Source organism: Tetrao urogallus (assembly GCF_951394365.1).
Source record: "Tetrao urogallus genome assembly, chromosome: 12".
Taxonomy (NCBI): domain Eukaryota; kingdom Metazoa; phylum Chordata; class Aves; order Galliformes; family Phasianidae; genus Tetrao; species Tetrao urogallus.
Window position 1 is genome coordinate 3,046,128 of NC_136825.1, and position 21,191 is coordinate 3,067,318.

The window sequence follows — 21,191 nt, forward strand, 5'->3', positions numbered from 1 at the left end:
TTGTGACAAATGAAGCAATTCTTGCCTTATTTGCTACAGTCTTGGGAAAGCAATGAATCACTGCAGCCTTCACAAATTTCTTTCAGATATTTGACATTAGAGCCACAGTCAGTCCTACGGTCTCTTCTGAAACAAATAAATCCAAATTTCCCATGCTTGCTGAAACAACATGGTTTTTGAATGTTACTTCTCTCCACCACAGTTGCATCTCCCTACAGAACTAAAGCCTGAGGATGTACCAACTTCTTCAAGTCCCCAGCAGTAACAACAGAGTTCTAAGAGCCATCTTCAATCTTTCCTACATGAGCTGGTATTAACACAAACTGGAAATATCATTTAGCCTTCTTCTACTTTACTAGGGACACGTATGAATTCTCTAGAATTTACAGATCCTCTTACACTCTGCTACTATTCCCAACTACTTTTCCTTCATACTGTCTGCATGCACTTGATTTCTGTTCTGACACATCCTTCCACACTTATCTTTATTGGATTTTACCTCCTAATTTAAAAGCACTCCAGATTTAATTCAAGATTTAATGTTTGTGTTCTTCATGAGAAATTCTGCCTGAAGCACAACAAACTTTATACGCACTGTTGATTCCATCACCTACACAACAGAAGCACTGCAAGGAAACAGGACTTCAAATATCTTTTTAGATTCCCTCACTGAATTTTCCTGCATTTTCAGTTAAGTGACCATCCCTTGACTCCTTGCCAGATGCACACAGCACATCTCAGCCACTTACTAAAACTGAGTAACATGAAGTCTATTCAAGTATTTTACCTACTAGCCCTGATTCTCACCTCTTTATCCTGTGAGCTTTCATTCACATTTGAGGATTAAGAAGCCACAGGCTTCTGCAGGCTGAACGAAATAGCAGCAAATTAATTTCAAGGTGCCTGTGAACCATTAATCCCCATGTAATCACTGGTGAAATTAATCTGTCTGTGGAAAAGACATTTTTGTTCTTGTGTCTCAAGCACCTGTTCTCAAATAAAAGCTGTACAGAAGGGCCTCAGAGCTCCAGCAGAAGACTTGCTCCTTTTGCTTGTTGAACTCAATTTATATCTGATTTGTACTTCTTTATGTATAAGCAAAGCCCTTGATGTACTTCTTCCCAAGCAAGACTAACATTAAAAAAAAAAAAAAAAAAAAAAAAAAAAGAAAATGAAGAAACTCCCCTCTTTCCACAGAGCAAGGCACTGTATACATGGAACACAGATCATCAAGGAACCATTTTATAGTGAAATCAGGTGCATGTGATCTAGAGTGTAACTCCTACCTAAATTAACCACGGTGAGAAGATGGATTCCTTTCCACTGAGAAAGGATTGATAATCATATTATTCCTCTTCATCAGTGAAGGTGTAAAAGAAAACTGCATGGGAATACTGCTATGTCAATATACTAGAGACAGAAGAAAAGGCACTGCTCCCACCTGGTGGCAAAAAACTGTACAGAAACAGTCAATGTCTACAAAGCTAAAGCTGCAGCAGCCCAGACAAGCCTACAACTGTGGTAGGCAGTTCTACTGTTATGATTGCCACAAAATAGTCTTAAGATTCATCACCATCTGACAGCTGAAGTTTCTGAAAGCACAAAGTACTCTGCACGCTCAGGTTCTTACAAACCACCATACTTTGATACAGTCAACTGTGTTTGTGACACCCAAGTGAAAGAGACACAGAATTAGCTTTCCCCTCAATAGACAGTCATAAGCTGTGAAACCACTACTGAGTGAACAAGTGGATGAGAGGCAGGTACACGCTGCAGGCTGTTCTGAACAGAAATCTCCCCATCAGCTTCCAGTTGCAGTAGAAGAATGAGCTTCATCTTGATGTTGTCACATGTGAGCTGTTGCTGTGCTTGTAAATTAACTTCTGGCATAAATCAGTGGGATTTCACACAAGGTTTTCCACATTGACTATTTCACAATTTCTAAATAATTTTTTTTTTTGTGTAGTGACAAAGCACAAGTAACAGGCTATTTTTCTTCATATTTTTGCAGTTTCAGTTGGAAAACAATCACATTCGTGTTCTAGTATTTCTCATAACAACCACAGACAATACCAAGAGTCCAAGCCTTTATATCACATAATCTTTCTAAATGCACCCTTTGGACAGTTTCTTATCATTACCCTTTTAATAGGCCATGATAGCACTGTTTCTGAATAAAATAATATACTTTCAAATGGTTAAAGACAATTCCTCAATATTTGGAAGACGGATCATTCCAACAGCATGTCAATAAACCCAATGACTGTCTCCTGAATTGGAATTTTTGAAGCAGAACCTGTTTAGCCATCACACTTATGCTACTGTAAGCAATCAACAATTTCAGCTACTTTGGAATAAATACATTAACACATTTTGCTGCAAGGCATTATACACGATCTGTACTGGGTAATATGACACAAGCTTTTCTAACACGCCCTCCCTGCTACAATATCACACAGCTGGATGCAACTATTCTTTTTTTTTTTTTAGAAATCACAGATCATTTAAACACACTGTTTGAAAAGCGGCAGCATTTTTACTGCACCTGGCTCAAATGATAACACCTTGCAATATTTACTAAGGTAAACAGCTCATTTAAAGTTACACCTGCCATAGCTGCATTCTAACAGTCACCCTAAGAACCTTCCCTATCAATACTGTACACTCCTGTTCACAAGCAAAGTTAATAGTACTCTTCTAACTGTAACATCCACTCGTGTGTAATAACTATACCTGCAATCTTTATGGCTACAGGATCCTCTGAAACTGGAACAGGCCCCTCTTTGACTTCAACCTGTTTTTCAGGGACCAGAGTAGATGTGGCAGGAGGGGTATACTTAGTCTCAACATAGACCACAGATGTGGAAGCAGAGGGCTTGGAATTGTGAAAAAGACTAGCCCACGACTTCGCAGGCTGATTAACAGGGACTGATCCTGCAACCGTGGCTGTTGCCTCAGTAGTAGGTGAAGCTTCCTCAGGCTTAGCTTGGTCTGAGTCAGTGCTTTCCACAGTGTGCAATTCTACCCCATTGGCAGCTGTGTCCTCACCAGAGGATTCAAGTGTTTGTCCATTAGTAACGCCATGACTTTCAGTAGTATCAGTACCAGCATAAGGCTGTACAACAGCTGTCCTTAAAGGGCTATCTCTGCCAGTCTCTGAGGGGATGCAAAACTGTTCAGAATTAGTAACCCTGCATACCTCAGGCTGCCCTGCAGTCCTGGTATTGTCTAGTGCGCTAGAAACAGAATCATCAGAAACAGCTTCGTGAACAAAGTCCACAGAATTGTCCGGGCTGTTGCAAGTCCTTGGGGTGGCCAGAGAGGGGATGTCCCCCGTCAGTTCCGTATCCTCAGTGCTGATACTGTTAAGTCCCGAGGAATTTGCGTGGCCATTTACAAGAGCTTCTGTGGGAGCCATGCCATCACTGACATCTTCCAAATAACTGTAGTATCCAGGGGGTCTTTTTTTCTTCTTTTTACGCTCCCTCTGTCCAAGGCCTCCAGACAAGCCGTCATTTTCAGCATTAGAACCACTATCCAGAGTGAGGGTTGGTTCAGAGAACTGGCAGTCAATTGAGTTGTAGTTTGTTTCACCCAGGCTGTCATCAGGGGTTTTCTGAGCAGGTGCACAACTGAGAATGAATTCTGGAGCCTGAGGATTCAGAGTGCTTGAAATACTGTAGTCGGTGTTGTTTAGGACAGAAGATTCCGTTTCAATAACTTCATTAACACCAAATTCAATTCTCTGATATTCCTCCCCTGAATAAAAGAAAGTAAACCTGAGTTACTGAATGACATCCATAAAAAAAAAAAAACAAAAAAAAAAAAATCAAGAAAAAAAATTATTTTCCTGCAACTCAGAAAACAAGCAACCCTCTCTCGAACAATAACCATTCTTATTCTTTGCATCAAGCCTAAAGACCATTTCCAAAACATCATTTTCCTGAAATCTATGGAGCACTTCTTAAGCAGTTTGTAATTTTCAAAACTGCTGCACTGTTTGTGCAAGGAGCACCTGTTAAACTGACCCACTAAGAGCAACTTAAACCCAATGACATTAGAAATATTCTGAATTAAATTAGTTATTCAACAAGTTCGTACAGAATATAGTGCAATATTTAACCCCACATTTCTTCCAAAGTCAGCTTTTTCCACAGAAACCTAGAAAGCACAAGTCTTTAAAAGCTATCTCACAATTTTTCTTTTCCCTGGCATGTAAAGGTTTATTATAACCAACACTAATTGAAAAATACTTTTAATTGTATGGAAACGATGTGATTGCAGCTTTTTGAACTCTCTGCTCATCAATAATTTACCACGTTTTATGACAGCCAAATCCACAGCTATGACATTGTGATGTATTTCTCACCTTGAGATCAGTCTCATACAACAGATAAACCCCGCTGTAAGTCAACATTCAACTCATACGTACAGCCAGTGCTGAAAAATTGGTGGGTTGCATTTTATTCTTTAAAGAAATGAGACAAATACTCCCACAGTAAGCTGCAGTATCACTACATATTGTCAGTCACGAAGCGTCGCAATTTCATGGAATTCAGTTTTACAATGCACATGTTCCAGCTACTGCCTAACTTATAACTACTTCCATGAAGAGATAAAAATCAATGAAATTTTGGCACCTCAGAATTGTTAAAGGTAAGTCCACACCGTAGTGCTTGCTGGTCATTTAGTTTTGCAGGTTTTTCTATGATACAAAGGTCGCTGTTTCAACGACATTTTTACATCCTATGTTCCCTCAAAAGATGTGAAGCTAAAAGGCACATCTCAAACTTCTAAGACTGTTATCTAAGGCTGTTATCTGTTATCCTCCTATGGAAGGACAGTGTCTGGAGAATATTTTGATACATAACTGTCAACAAAACTGTTCCAAAACCTTTCAAGTGCAATCTAGAGAAATCATCTGGGAAAAATATTAACCAGAGAAAAAAAAAAAAGTGAAATGCACAGCTTTATATAACACCAAATGAAGAGTAACACACATTCAACGTGTGCTGAGGTCTGATACATGCAGTAACAATACTACAAATTAACAAACAAACAGAAAAAATCAAGTAATAATAAACATTTTACATGATCAATATCTCACACAATTTCCAAATATAATTTCATGCCAATATAAAAACGTAAATACAGATGTTAATTGCTTTTCTCTCAATGCTTTATTTAACCAAATGAGAAGTAAACACATCTGATGTCTCAATCTTGCTGCCAGTTAGACAGAAGGAAACTTGAAAACAGAGAGAAAAGTCTCTTATCATAATGGTTTGATTACTTTCCTACAGGGTGCTAACAAGAGCCTGAACTTCAGACCTGCTCAGCTCTCCCCTCACACCTGAGTGAATGCATTTTCCAACACCACACCTGTCAAGCCACCTTTCACCAATTAATTCTGCAGTCACTGCCTGTCACCAGAAGAGAGGGCTCAATTCTCTCTAAAATCAGCGGCTCAGAGGCAGGGAGGTGGAAAGATGCTGCTGCTATCCACCTAACAGGGAAGGGCTGGGAGATCTCGGGCATCACCTCACTCTGCTCAGCAGCAGCACTAACTGGCTCACCAGGGTTGTGCACAGGGTGACTCTGCTCACAACCATTTACTGCTTTGTCTGCTTGCAAATGCAGGGCATAGGTTTTAAGGGACACTACTGCAGATTAGTTCATCTGCTTCTGTAGTAACTTGTTAGCTCACATATAAACTGAGAGCTAGTTCTCTACCACTGGTGACGTGTAATATTCAACGATGGTAAGAACGAATGGCTGCACATTTCAAATTCCTACCAATTTCAAATGATCTGGGACTTGTTTCTTCTTCAAAATCTCAGTTTAAAAAAAAAAAAAAAAACAATAATTGCTTTGAAAGAAAGACAGTGGATTCCTTTTGTGAGTTAACTCTACCACAGCCCAAAGTGAGAGGTCTCAGGTATATCCTCCTCGCCAGCTCCTCCTGTAAGCTTCCATACCTGCGCTGCCCAAAACTAACCTGGTGAAAAATAGTCCAAGAGAGTATTTTCTTCTGTTCTGGTGGACTAATCAGCTTACCATGGACTAGACAATCACAAGAGCCAACCCAGGGCAAGAAGAGAGCAGAAAACAAAATACGGCTTATCACTGAGCAGAAGGTTAATTTAGCTGAAGGCACAACATGAACTCCATTGGACAAAATCTAGCCAAGAGCACAACTGATATTCCAGCATTAAATACAAATTAGGAGATCGCAAGCAAGGAATTTAACTTCACACCTTAAAGCAGGAATTAAATAATAAGCAGCAATAGCTACCCTACAGTTAGTCTACAGGCTGCCTGGCAGAAGCTCATTTGCCAAAAGATCGTGTGAAACTCCTCTGAAAAATGAGGTGATTTTTTTCTATTTGTTTTGATTTTCCACTTGGCTTCTGGGCAATTTTGTTTCAATCTAGTTCACAGTACAATTGGAGAATGGACTGAAACAGATGCATCTGTCAGGAACAACATGACAGCATATTGAAACAAGTATCAGCAAACGCTTCCAGGACAAAGTCTATGTACAATAACCAAAGCTGTGAACACTTAGTACTAATTAGTCTGAATATTAGAGCTTCAGCTGTGATTTGATTATTCCTAGTAAGTATTAACAAGTCTTCTAATTATGTAATAAAATTAAATGCTGAGATAAGTAGAAAAAATTAGGCTATGGAGTGACAACGTGGTCAGTACGTGTCGTCTCAATGTAATTACAAATATTCTGCATAAGCACAGCATTCCATTTTAGTTGCCACAGTTTCTTCTGCAGCCACCACAGCGATAACATGCATGCACAGTACAGTGCAAGCCCATTAAAGACACTTCTCAAGCAAAACCTAATTCACTGTCATTACCTAATCTCAAGGTTGGGAGGGACTCTCTCAGGATCTAGGAATGATCTGAAAAACATTTGTACAAACCAACTTTCTGTACAGCTTGTTAACATCAAAATCTATGGTTTAAATCCATAGTTAGACAAAGCAGGGGAAAAGAACTGGGCACCCCTGCCACCAGTACCAGTTTGGACCACCATAAAGCCCTTTTAATGAACTTGTCAAACTCCTGTTTAAAATTACTCGGGATCCTAAAACTAGTCTTACACTACATATAAAGCTGCCTGATTTCCAATAGTGCTTTCAAGCAAGGCCTCTTGTCCCTTTTATAACTATCTTATTTGCTTTTAAATGCAAGGCCAAAGTTGCTAAGCATAATACCTCATTCTTAAAAATGTGCATTTGGGTCTTTGTAAGTACTTCTGAGAAATGTCCAGTTAAACATCTGGATTAAATGGAAGAAGATCTAGATGACATTTGTGTCATTCTCATTATGTCTGGGTAAATCCCAGCTTCCTTTATGTTCCCTAAGGTTCACAAAAGAAACTCCAGTAGTTCCTTCTGTACAAGTTCACCAGCAAGACCAGCACTTCACAGTTTTACAGTTACATTCTACACTATTTGAGCAAGATGTTAAGATTGTGGCAGCACAACTGAGAAGTACATCCACGCTGATCAGCTGATGTTTAACACGACATCTTCAAACAGTCCCTTACAACATATGGGATTTAAAAAAAAGCAACCTGATGATACACTGCTGAGTTCTAATGAAAAAAACTAAAGAGAACCTGCATAGTTTTAGGGAAAGTTCCAAAACTACGTTTTCAGAAGTGGATGCTGAATTCTCACCACGATGAAACACTTACCTGTGGACTTAATGCCGCATGGAACTGTTTCATTGTAAGGGGGAAGCTGTATAAAGAAATGAAATAAATTCTCATTAATAACAGTTCCATTTGAAACATCTGGATACTTCAAGAATAACCCCGCTGTTAAGGTCTAATTTTCTGAGAGTGTGCCTTGAACTCATGGTTCTATATTTAGAAAATCCTTTACTGTAGCTTCAAGTGTCCTTGCAGATTACCACCATTACTGAAAGATAAAGATTATCTTGGTTACACACCATAGGCTCATCAACTTCTAAACCACTTCACCTCGCAGTATCAAGATCCTCCTTCGTCAACTCACTGCAGTTTTGAAAACAAGAAAAAAATCTTCCTTTCAAGTAAAAGCTGAAGCAAAGATAGACCATATCACTCAAGAAAGAATAAAAACAGAGCTTTATACAAAAAGTTTAGGTGTGAATATCTTCTGACTCTTGACCTGGTTCAGCTACTAGCTGAAATGCTTCAAGGGTAACATTCTACCTAACATTGAAGTAATTACATTTAACAAAAACAAGTACTTCTGATGACCAATCTAAGCAGAACATAATCCCAGCACACAGAAACCATCTGGATTGTAAACTACTCCAGTATAAAACACTGGCACCGTTTTATGGACTTAAAGATTGATAGAACCTTTCCTATTGTATAATCAGAGGTGGGCAATTTCTAATTCCTCCACTGCCTCTCCCTAGTCTTCCCCAGCAGCTGAATGCCTTCCTTCTCTTGTGCCTGCCACACACTGGTTGCCACTGCTACATAGGAGCCCCACAGCTGCCTGGAGAACAGCTGAACTCCTTCTCCAGTGGGAGACATCAGGCAGTTTGATGGGGCTATAATATTGATCTAACAGCACAACAAGTTTCAAGGGCATCCAGTGAAGTCTTTGCTTCCACAGAACTAAAAATCCTTACATGCTACCTATTTAAAGCAATGTGGACAGTGATTTATCAGAGCTAGCTAGAAAATACTTATATGACTACATCATTAGCAATGCACATAACAAGGACATATATTGTAAAATCCATCTGTAAACAACAGAACATCTTATCAGTACATCAAATTTCCACATCAAAAATCAAAATGGAAGAGAGGCTCCAAGCTGTTAAGAATCTATAATCTAAATTAGCACTGAACACAGATTATATGTATTTTTACAGTTAAGAAAAAAAAACTACCATTTAAATCTACACTCCTCAGTCCACGATGAAACTTGTAATCCATTCCTTTTTCTGATTCCAATGGCTTACTAAAATAGCAAGTGGGAAAAAAAGACTAAAAAATACAATAGCCCACCTCCTGGTCACTATATACACCTGGTTAATCACCACCACGTGTACAGAAGAGATTTCTGAGTTTACTTCTTTCATGCAACCGGGTCATCTGAATAAATTCAAGCAACTGATATCTGAGAGAACATATGTTCAAAAAGTTACCTCAGAAGAGAATTACAGACAACTTTTAGCTTTAATCAGTCTCTTGCCTCCGACAATAGGTAAGTAAGGGACTTCAGAAGGACACCAGCACCAACAGGTGCTGGGACTCCCCGGGCTGGCACTGTCCTCAAACAGAATGTATGTCAAATACCACCTCAGTTCTATAATCTAGCTCTTCTTTTCCATCATCCAGATAATTAAAACGTTGAAGTGAACCAGATCAAGGACAAATTTAAGGAACATTGTTCATCAGTTTTTGTTTTCGACAGCTAACCAGCAAGCAGTGCTCGCTCTTGAGACAGGTATTTGAAGCAGTCCTGCTTCGTTTTACACTGAAGGTTCATGCTTCCTCAACATGCTTTGTGAGAGTAGCTTTAAAGAAGCTGAAATCCAACATTTTCACGTTAGGATACCTGCTGTGTGACACAAGCATCACCCTGCTGTTATTGTATTTAATGGTGAGGAAACATAATAAAAACCAGAAGAAACATTTTACCTGAAAATCCATTCTACACTGTTTCCCATCTCCCACAGAAGATACAAAACTATCCCTAAAGGCGAGTAGAAGTTATCTTTCAATTTCTGACCCACTGCCTACAGTCTCTAAGCATCTTTACTGCTGACAGAGGTATACTACACCAGTTACACATTCTCATTTCTCAGATCTCATGCCCAGCCCTTTTGTTTTTAGAGTAGGTTTGATAATTAGAGTTTCTTTTGAAAATACTTAAAACACACAAAAAACAGCTTCAAAAGGCTCAAAAGATTTAGAAGAGCACCTTACTCACAACTAAGAACACTGCTGAAAGTTACCTACATTCACCTCTTAAGAAATAGGAAAGAGAAAGGCAATTAAATGGAGGTAATAGGGATGGTAGGGATGAATAACTCATTTTCCACATCTTATCGCTACAACGTCAGCTACTGCAGCTCTGAAAGATGACAGGAAGAAGGCAGAATAATCCATTTCTTATTTCTAAAAATTGAGTTAACATCCACATACATGAAGACTTCTGTTCGATACCTTCAGTCTGTAAATTAGCAAGCTAAGAGAATGACAAAAATTGCATAGTTATATTTCAAATATATGCCAAGAGGTGCAGCTTTAAAATGTTGGTAAGGAAAAGTAGATCTTACCTCAACAGAGCAACGTGGAGTCACAAAGAACTGATTAAACTCATCAGGGCTGAACTCTCCAAAAATATACTACAAATGAAAGAGAAAAAAAGATTTTTGTTAAAGAAGGACTCACATTCTGTGCAATTCATATATCCATAGTAAAGTACCCTGTATTTTAAGATACTGACAAACAGAATGGCTCATATGTTGAAAGCCAGAAACGTACCTGTTTGCATCCCAGCCCTCACTCTCCCTAAGTCTTTAGCAAACTATTTCAGCCACCAAAACTCTACACGCTGCATTTTCCTTCAGACAAGAGAGGCAGCCACAGCATGAGCTCCAGCGCAACCCGTGACCAATTCTAAGCCAGCAAACAAGTGAGACACTGGAGTGGTGTCAGCTCACATAAGCCCCACACACCATCAGTTTTACCTTCTAGAACAGCACAGATACCCACACATCACTTCCCTGAGCAATACTACTACTGAGAGAAGTTTCGATGAAAGAGTCACGTGGAGATGAGACGGGATCTTGCTTTCTTATCCACATATATTAGTATGGATATTACATAAACCAAAATACGTATGGCAATGTAAAAATACTCCCAAAATTACAAGATTACAGTAGTGAAAAGCTAAACTTCATTACTCCAAGAAATTCACAAAATTTCTTTTTAGGACAAAAATTAAGCTTGCTTCCAAGCAGAATCACATAGAATCACAGAACGGCCCGGGTTGGAAGGGACCTCAAGGATCACGAAGCTCCAACCCCCCAGACACAAGCAGGACCACCAACCTCCACATCTCATACCAGACCAGGCTGCCCAGGGCCCCATCCAACCTGGCCTTGACCACCGCTAGGGATGAGGCATCCACAGCTTTTCTGGGCAGCCTGTTCTAACACCTCACCACACTCATAGTAAAGAACTTCCCCCCTGACATCCAACCTAAAAATTACAGCAAGTTACAGTTAAGCGCTTTTGTTTTTCAGAAATCAATAAATCTACACCCCCTGACAAACATGGGCATCAGCTTGCAGAGCATGCCAGGCAGCAATCAATGATGTCAATGGCAACTCACAAGGTAGAGCAGGAATAATGCTTGGAGGAGAGCCTGGTCTTCTACAAACACTGGATTTGGGAATAAAGCTCCGTCATGACATCACAGAGTTGTGAAAATTTCCTATTGTAATGTTGGCCCTAGACCTACATTTGAAGATATATAATCCCCAAGAGGCTTAATTCAGAGTTAAATCTGATCTACCTTCCAACTACCCTGCAACCTACGCACAAGCTTCCTGCTCCAGCTCCCAAGAAGCAATCCTCTCTCTTTCCAGCAGTACGAATTTCGCATTGCATTTCTCCTGCTGCTCTCCAGATTAGCCACCTTTAAAGAACAACCATCAACTTGGCATTAAGAGCACTCAAGGATCCTTCAAATAACTCGAAAGCCTGGCGGTGAGCTCCATTTCTGCCACAGATAAAGAACAGTGTGAAAATACTCTCAAATTATGAATTTCAACTATCTTCCACCTGTAGCTAATAATAGAAAAGCAGATGGAAAACAACAGGCTCTCCTGCAGGGGGCTGAAGAAGAAGAGACTTCGGGGAACTCTTGGGAGAAACAAATCCATCTCTATCACCTTTCCACTGCTTCCAGACCTCTGCCTAGAATGGAAAAACAAGGCAGTAAACCTGGGGAGTACTGATGATCCGTTCCATTTTGCAATTCACAACTGCAACCAAATCTGACCATATGCCAGACACATATAATACGTTATTAAACCTATCCAAATGTTGTAATTAAAGGTCCAGAACTAAACTCAAAACATCCTTATGTAATATAAAAAAGCTGCTACACACCAGAATCAGATACAACTGGAGTTCTGAGCTCCTGTTATCACAATATAAAGAGACCCTTCCCTTTGCCTCCCTCTTAACTATAATTGTGACACATTAGAACATTATACAAACACACTGCAGATGCAGTTTCTTTCAAAAGCAGTGTCTACCACTTTCCCAGTGCACTTTTTTCTTTCCTACAAGCTGAGAGTACTGGATGAGCCCACTGAAGCTGGCAGGGATTGAATTCCCCTGTGTCAAGTACACGCCTCCCAAAGTTCTGTCAAACACCTCTTTCACAGCAACACCCCCAGGATTTCTTAACAGTCATTTGAAACACCAATAAAATCGACAATAAAACTGAAATGCCCTTTTAAATTAATCCCTATAATTTGATTACAATAGTGTGAAATATGTCTGCATTCCAGCAAATTTTATGCCATTTTGAACAAAGAGTTCCATCGATGACATCATCTTTAAATCCTCAATGCTAACTGCCTGTGTTTGTACCACAAATTACAGAATGACAATTAACCAAATAAATCCTCACCAAAAAAATTTGTTTTCCATAGCACAGTAATAAAAGCAGAAGCACTTTTCCAGCTCTACCATAACTAACCAACATCTTAACTAAGCAAACAAAAGCAGCAGAAACACAACTCATTGCAACAAGGGGAAAAATACTCTCGGAGGACCCCATAGGATCACAGTGCCTGACCTGCAAGCTCGTTCCATGTGGACTGTCGGGTGTTTTTGCTGTGCTCTCCCTTAAGCACTTCCAAAATGTTACCCCCTGCCTGCAATGCAATCTCTGCTGCTGTTCCAGCGCAGCCACATGAACCCTCTCCAGAGGAGCATGAGGAAGAGGAACACATTACACAGCTCTTGTCCTAGAAAAGTGGGTAGAAATAGCACTGCTCATGCATCATTATCTTGGCATCACCTGTGCAGTAAGAAAGCTAGGAAAATGAAGTGTCAACTCTTGCTTTCAAGCAGCACTGAATTGGCTTTCATCTGATAACCAACAGCTTCAGATCTTGCAGTCAAATTAGTTTTCCAATTGCAAACGCTCCCACTTCAACTGCTTCTCCACTGGAGTAAAAAAAAATAATAATAATAAAAAATGCAGTTTTTACTTGCTGGTGGCAAGAAATAATTCAACTCTATCTAAGCAGAAGGCATAACGAGTAAAGACTAGTTCACATATACATAAACTATTCAGCTATTTCACGTATACCATGAACTACACAATCTTGCTCATGAAGATGTCTTTAAGTCTAAGCATATTTTGTGGAAGTTCTCAGGATAAGCTGGAGTAGAGGAAGGAATTGACCCCTGCAGACAGTGCTGGCAACAGAAAGCTGTGCGTATGAGCACACCTGGGTGTCATCAGTAGAGAAAATACTCTTAAATCTTAAAGCCGTCCCAGCAGCACATCAAGTGCTTCTCTCACACCCTTTACTTCACACTTGGTTAAGTTTCCTTGAAAAGGGAAAGACAACCTTTCTTCAGCTTTCCTTCCTTTTGAGGCTGAAATCCATTAAGTCTTACCTTAGCACATGGACCATCGCTTGTTTGACACGAAGCCTTCTGGTCTTTCAAACCCCATGAAACATATTGCTAAGGTGCTTAAAAAGCACAACGCAAAATGGGCAAGCTCCCATATCCAGGAGCTGAGATCGACCACTGGCTGTCTTCACGGCTGTATCACAGCCAAAACAGCAGTATTTTAGGCAGATAAGTTTCTGGAAAGAAAAATGCTAAGCTATCCCCTAAAAAGACTGAACAAAAAAACCCCCAAACTACTAAATATTAAATTGTCCATTTTTGTAAAAAAGAACTACAGAAATAAGGTTGATTGGGGGGGGGGGGGGGGGGGGGGGGGAGGAAGCACATAAATGCTTTTAACAGTTGAAAACCCAATGAATTGTGAGCAAACTTAGCCCAGCTTTGAGACCTTTATCACTAGCCTGGAGCTTGGAACTAGAACATGAACAAATGCAGGCAGTGCCTGGAGACAGATCTGAGCTAGGTAAATGTAGGTCAGCACAGACAATGAGTCAGTGCAACTCTGCCTTCCTTCCATTTAAGCAATCACAGGCTTAACAAAATAAATAAATAAGAATGCCAACACTGCATGACTCTGCTCTCCCTTTTTTGTCAGTTAGGATTTCTTGGACCTTATTACAGAACCCCTACAGCTAAAGGAAGCTTGGCATTTTTCACACATCTCTGACTAGTATGAACACAAGCAGACCAATTTATCATGAAGACTCTATTTCAAATATGCACAAAAGCAGAACAGGCTGTGCCCTTCCATTACCACTAGCTTTCATCAACGATGGACCATTTTAAGTGAGAACAGTGCACTGATCAATAATCATAAAGATATCTGCCAAAAGTCTGTCACCTTATACCAAAACCAATTCTGTTATGTACTCTCCTCTTTTTGTTACCAAAAATAAGGTATTTACTGGAATTCTTCCATTTCAAACAAACAGCAGCTGCCACAAAGAGTAACTGGCTTGAAGAAGCTGGCTATAGTTAGGGAGGAAAAGGTGGAGCAGAATAAAAATCATCCCATCACCTTCCACAGACATCATTTACTTTATGAGAGCAGCATACCCTCCACGCCCATGGGAAGACTCATTATCTTCCATCCTCCAAAGCAGGGCAGTTTCAGCAATGCCACCTCCATATTTCTCATTCACAGCTTTTCCCTCTGGAGATTTTCCTTCTGCAAAAAAGGAGGAGGCTCCGAACCAACAGCCACTACTTTACTTTTTAAGTAATGCTAGAACAGAGGTGAAGATTTTGTTTTTAATGAGAGCAATGCGCTTTTATCATTTACTTGGGAACCCAAAGCAATCACCCAGTGACAGGAGAGCTATAGCTTCACAGAGCTCTTCCTTTGCTAACACCAGCTCCAAGCTGGTTGCTAGCAATTAGCAGACACTGAGTCCAATGCTCTGCTTGCACTAAACATGTTACTGCACGAGCATGCAAATTCTGAACTTTTCCAATAATGAAAACAAAAAATAATCTGATTTACTACAGCACAACAAGCACTGCAAAGTGAAGCTGGAACATGAAGTTGTTCTAGAACACAGCCAGCCTAACTACTATTTTCTTGTGAGACAGTCAAAACAATCTCTTACTAATTTTATCTAATATTTCCCAGCAGAAATGCCTCAGTGTTAGCCCTTGTTCTTCTCTGCCAGACTGTAATCATTAAGGCTGTAACCTTTGTGCAAGATACCTACAGCAGAACGAAGCTCTGAGCGCACAGTAAAATTGGTTTTACATCTGGAGAATGATGTTTTGGCCACATTAAATAGCAAACTGTCTTTGAACAGCTCACACAAGCCCACCCAAATTCCAGACATACGATATAAATTGGTATTTCCCTGAAGTTTACAAAAGCTTTATTCAGCAGGTATTTTAGCAACTGAGATTTTTGGAAGGATCATTTCCAGCAAGCTTCTTTCCACTTGTGGAAGAACAAGCAGCACATGTGCTCTCCCTCCTACCAGCTTAAGTTTGTAGCATGGAGGAAGCAGCACATTCCAAGCCAGGCAAGGCAGGATGCCCGTGGCTACCAGAACAAAGGCAGGCTACCCTGGAAGGGCTGCTAGCCAGCCAGCATCAAAGATGCTTGACAGCACCCAGGCAGCAGAAAGTTCTTCTTCTGTGCTTATTGTACCTGCTCTTACCTCGTAGGCAACTCTTATCCTTCAAACTTGCAATTTGAAATAAGAATAAAAAAAACAAACACTCGATACCTCTAAACTTGAGCAAGGTTGTTAAGGTTACTAAAGAATTTTAAGGTAGAGATATGGGAGGAAAATCTCCCTAGTTTTATGAAATTAAACGTGTTTGGATATAAGCACATTTTGAAGTGGTTTAAGGAGATTACAATTGGCTTGATGAGGCCAAGGAGGAGGAAACAAGTGTTAAATGGATCACAGGATCAGAAGTTACCAGTGGGGACAGCACAGAAGAAGAATGGAAAGAACTCATCTGTGCCTGCCAGAAATTCTCCTCTCCAAAAGCTGAAGTATCACCCAAAACTCTGGAACTGCACAAAGGCACGACTGTCAGAAGTGCCTGTAACTCAACCACAGCAGCCTGCATCTCAGCTCGTGCTTCCTTCTCTTGTGAATTGCTCTATGAGCTCAAACAGCCGATGCCCTTTACAATGCAGTTACAGGTGCTAACCTTGTGAACACTACCAGTAGGACTCCAGTGGCACACTATTATTTAAGGTAAGGAAATTACACCAAAAGGTTACGCTTCTCAAATAGAGTGCTCAAATGCAAAGCTGCATAAAAACGAAGACAGGTTGTATCTTGAGTCCTACTCATTTATGTGCATTCAATACATTCTTTGCTCATTTCTACCGTTCACGTCTTCTCAAAGGAATAATACTTCACAGGATCGATACGGACTCATCCCAGGGGATGATGTTACACCAGGCACTGCTCTTCCAATTTGTCAAGCAAGCTAAAAAACACACAGGGAAATAAAGAACTGTGGGAAAAGAATGGACAGCTTCTTCATAACTGTTGTGGTGGAAAACTACAACCTATCCTCAACAGCAGCAGAACTGAACAAGTCACCTACACAACGCTTTTCACAAGCAATTACTCAAGGCAGGATTTAAGGTGGCTAAGATTAGGCAAGGTAAAAATTAGCTGTCTGGACTCTAACCTGACAAGCAACATAGATTAGCATTTCAGAAGGGAACTGAGCCCACCCAGCAGGGCTGCTGGGACTCCTCTAAAGGCCTGACATAGCATTCAGTGATGCAGGCTGTGATGCTGAGCACTTGCAACTGTGGTTGTGTGAGACTTCACCTGGGAAGTTTAATATGAACCTACACACGCCATGCAAAGTCCAACCAAAACCACACTGGCCACCAAAAATAAGACAGTAGACAACGCAGAAGCTAATGATACTGAGCCTACATAGGGGTAACTACCTGGCAAGGCACCACGCATTTAACAGTGGCAGTAAGAGAAAGCACTGCCTGACCATCAAAACCAAGTACCATCTGCTGCACTGCATTCTCCATAGGCACAGCTTTTGCTCTCCTCTTCCATTTGCCACAATCCCAATCCAACCTTTTTTCCTGAGCCAGCCCTGGCACACACTGAACAGATCAGCAAGATGATTCTCCTCAGCCAGAGAAAGCTATCCAGGCTGTTTCTTCGTACTGGGGATCAGAGGTGAGGAGCCTGTACAAAGTAGAAGACCCAAGAGGTTGGGAGCAAGGAGTGACATTCTGCCCTCTGCAGCTGCACAATGCCAAAAACAGGTTGTAACCTTACAGGGAAACAGCTGAAAATGAAACAGCAATGTGGAGGGAAAAAAAAGAAAAGAAAAATCAGTAAATGACACAAGGTGTTTATAAAAGTAAAACATGACTAACCACATTAAAAATGTTACCTCTCCAGTGTTTTTAAGCTCTCTAACTGTTGACGTTTGACAGTAATTGAGCAGAGAGGTTCTTACTCGGTTGTCTCTCTGCAGGAGCTCAGGTCCCTTCCATCAGCTCATCAGGTGACAAATGTGCTGCTGGCAGACAGAAACTGAAGACACTACTATTGTTTTGATTCTCAGTGCACATGCAGCCATCCATCTCCTCTCCCATCCTGACATGTGAGCAGTGGCAGGCAGAAACCTGAGAGAATGCAGCACTGCCCATGGCAGCAACTTCTATTCTGCAGGAGTACCGAAGTTAAAAAGAAAACTGGGACACCATGAGTGTGCCACCTCCTTCAGGGACGGTTTAACTGCTTAAGTACTTGCAGCACAATTTTATATACAAGACAGTTGTTAAAACAAATTCACAGACTAATATAACACTACAACTAAATCACGGATTGTAGGGATGTGAAACAGCCTTATTTTTAAATGGCAGCCTTGAAAACTGGATTTTTTTTTTTATCCAGTGGATGCAACTATGGCAGCAGTTTTACTGAGTGATAATAACACTGTTGATATTAAAACCATTTTTAGGTAGCTTGTATCAAAAGAACATCACTGGCAGTGATGTAGCCATCACATCTTCCCTTACATGAAGTCTCCTGGTAGCGCCCAGCTTCCCTTTTGCACAAATGAGCAGAACACCAACCCAGCACCCCCACAGCCCTGCTCAGGCCCTCACCTCTGCAACCTCAGCATCTCCATCCTCTCCCTAGCACTTCAAAGGAGGTGAAACACTTTCAGGAACCCCACAAGAAGAGCAGCGGGTGCCACTTGATCAGCAGTGCTGGAGCAGCCCAGCAGCACGCTGAAGCCCAACCCTCACACTGCAACTTGCACGCTGTGCATTTATTGTACTTTCCGTTTCCCAACAGCATCAATTTAAGCAGTTTTAGAAAGAATGCACTAACGTGAGTATACACTGACTTCCTCAGTGCCAAATGCAGTAAAAAAGAATGCTTGGAAATCATAAAAGCATTCAGTAAATACAACTAGGCACTCCGCTACTGTCTGAATGGGCTGTTTCGTAAATACAGACAGAAAATACAAACCAAGTTTCCAATTACTGGGCTACCATTATCAAATATTGCAATTTGGCTTCTCAGTGAGCAGATCAGTGTGTTGGTTTCTGAAACTTGAAGGCAGCCTTCAAAGATAACACAATAAGCTTTTGTGCGTTAATCACAGGCATTTTTTAAGGGCCGTCATAAAATGAATTTGAAGCACAAACAGTAATAAAAAAAAAATTGGCACGCAAAGCAAACTGCTATTAAACACCTCAGCTCTCAGCTAAGCCTGAAGATTTTAAGCTACAAAACTCAGAATTCAGACTAACTGAAGTCATGCTGCCATGGGAATCCATGCCCACACTGAAGGCAGCCCAGCAAACAGCCACGAGCTGCTTAGGGCAGCAGTGGGATCTCCCCAGCCCAGCACAGCCTCCAAGCACAGTACCAGCCATTACCAGCAGCACCACAAAGCACGCTAAAAACATCATGCACAACTGCCCTCCTCATTCCAGGAGTCAGTGCCGATGAAAAGTCTGAGAGATCTCTATTTTAAGGATGCAATTATGGCAAATAATGGCCTTTAGATGACAATCGTTAGCTCTAAGTGTAATACACACCCATCACCCTCATCCACCCCATTTAAGACCACATTGAAACACCAGCTCTGCCCTTTGCAGTCCCTTTTGACACACAGCAACAAGAGCGACTACCTCAATGCAGTGTGATGCTTGGGACATGGGTAAAATTCAAAAGCCTGACAATGCCAACTTGTCAACATGGGCAAAGCCAACAGCTTTATTTCTGCTCTGAAAGCTGACAATTCCTCTTTCACCCTTTTTAGGATTCTGCCTTGCCAACATTCTTTGCCAGTTGCAAATGCAGGATGATAACTTTATGTATCTCACTACTGAAGTATATTAACAGTGCAAACAGTTTTACAAACGCCTTCGTGTCTCATTTTCATGAGGACCTTTCATTATCTGCAATTCACAGAAGCTCAACCTGTGAAGGGATCACAGCTTATAGCCAAGAAAATGAACACAGAGAATTGCTTAAATAAGTTGTCGTTGACTTTGTTTTTTATAACCATTAACTACTGTGTTCCATAGAAACTTTTGAACAGTGGCAGCTTTGGTTTTGTATCCTGAAGGCAGCAAAAGAACAGCAACTGAGGTTTTCCATGTTTTATGGACAGTTACAGCAGTTCTTTCTTTAGTAACAACCAGCTATTATTAGAGACCATATGATTCAATGGGTAGACCAAGGTTGACTGAACTCAAGAGAAATAGATTGCTCTTACAATTCAGCCATTAGCTTGTGCTGACCATGACTCTTTCTCCCTCTCTGCTCTATTTCCCCTCTCTTTTTATCTCACCATGGTCCAAAAACATTGAGTATAATCAAACTAATTGTCTATTGCTACCTTTAAGCCACACAGTGTTTTCCATCTGCCTCTTCACCCATCCCAATTCTTGCAGCAAGATACAAGAAGGTCACTATCTCACCTCCATCTCCCCTTTGTTCCTGCCAGCAGTTCCCCTACTCCCACTCTGTGAAGAGAGTTAGCATTGAATTCATTTCCCCCTTTAAAACTCATGTGATCCTGACCAACCACGCAGCAGGTGCTGCAGGAACTTCGGCAGAAAACCAGGAGAGAGGATCCCACATTTGGCACCACAGCGCTGAGCACTGCCTTTGCACAGAGGTCAGTGTGAGCGAAGGGCTCGCTCCTGCCACGTGACAGCAGGGATCCACTCTGCATCTCGGGGCTCTTTGCTGCTAATATCAGCTGGTTTTAAGCCAACCTCAAACACGTGTGTTTTTGCAACAGTCTAAAGAGCAAACTATATAGAGGTCCCCACTGAGATAGCTATGTGCATATGGCAAAGCTACTGAGCACCCACAACACTGCTAACATTACCTTGACACTGTAAGACCACTGGGAAACATGTTGCTACACTACCTATGAAGGAATCCTGACTCCAACAAGACAAAACATTTTCATGACAAAAGCCTCTGCCTCTCTGCATGAAGGATATATGATTTCTGGGTTTTAAATTACACTTGTAAGCCCGCCAGCCTGAAAATTTGGTAGGGAGAAGCGATGCAGGCAGCCCGTGAATCACTGCAGCAGGCTCTGAATGTACAAAAAAAACATGCCTGCTGCACTGAGGGAATGCAGCACTGCTATTTCTGCTGCTATGCTCAGTTCAGTTCAAACAAAAAGGGGAAAAAAAGTCTTCCATGCGCAGAATTCTTTGAAAAAAGACTTTTTAAAATGCATCTTTTCTCAGAGCCTTTAGAGATGTTCCTCTATCTAGCTCTTCACAGATAGGACATCCTCCTCTTCCATCTCCAAGCCAAACCCCTATCACTGTATCAAACTGTTACCCAACCCTTAAGTGATTTTCCACTTGATGCTAACCTTACATTCAGCAAAGTTGACCCACGTGCCTTTCTTCCCAAACCAAATCCCGAGACAAACAACACGCAACGCTTCCTTAAAACTACCATGCATTAATTCAAAAACAATACTGCAAACAGCCAAATTCCCAAATGCACCT

The 21,191-nt window shown here is 40.9% G+C and overlaps 1 protein-coding gene across 1 annotated transcript in view; it reads right to left on the minus strand.

The window, feature by feature from the left end:
• The window catches only part of USP10 (ubiquitin specific peptidase 10), a gene marked incomplete at both ends in the record, with an annotated part of 43,604 nt that overhangs the window by 17,049 nt on the left and 5,364 nt on the right, over positions 1 to 21,191 (minus strand). Inside the window, 3 exons of the mRNA XM_079541652.1 lie at positions 2,734 to 3,779; positions 7,714 to 7,763; positions 10,309 to 10,377. Coding sequence (XP_079397778.1) covers positions 2,734 to 3,779; positions 7,714 to 7,763; positions 10,309 to 10,377 — 1,165 coding nt within the window. The remainder of the gene's footprint in view (positions 1 to 2,733; positions 3,780 to 7,713; positions 7,764 to 10,308; positions 10,378 to 21,191) is intronic.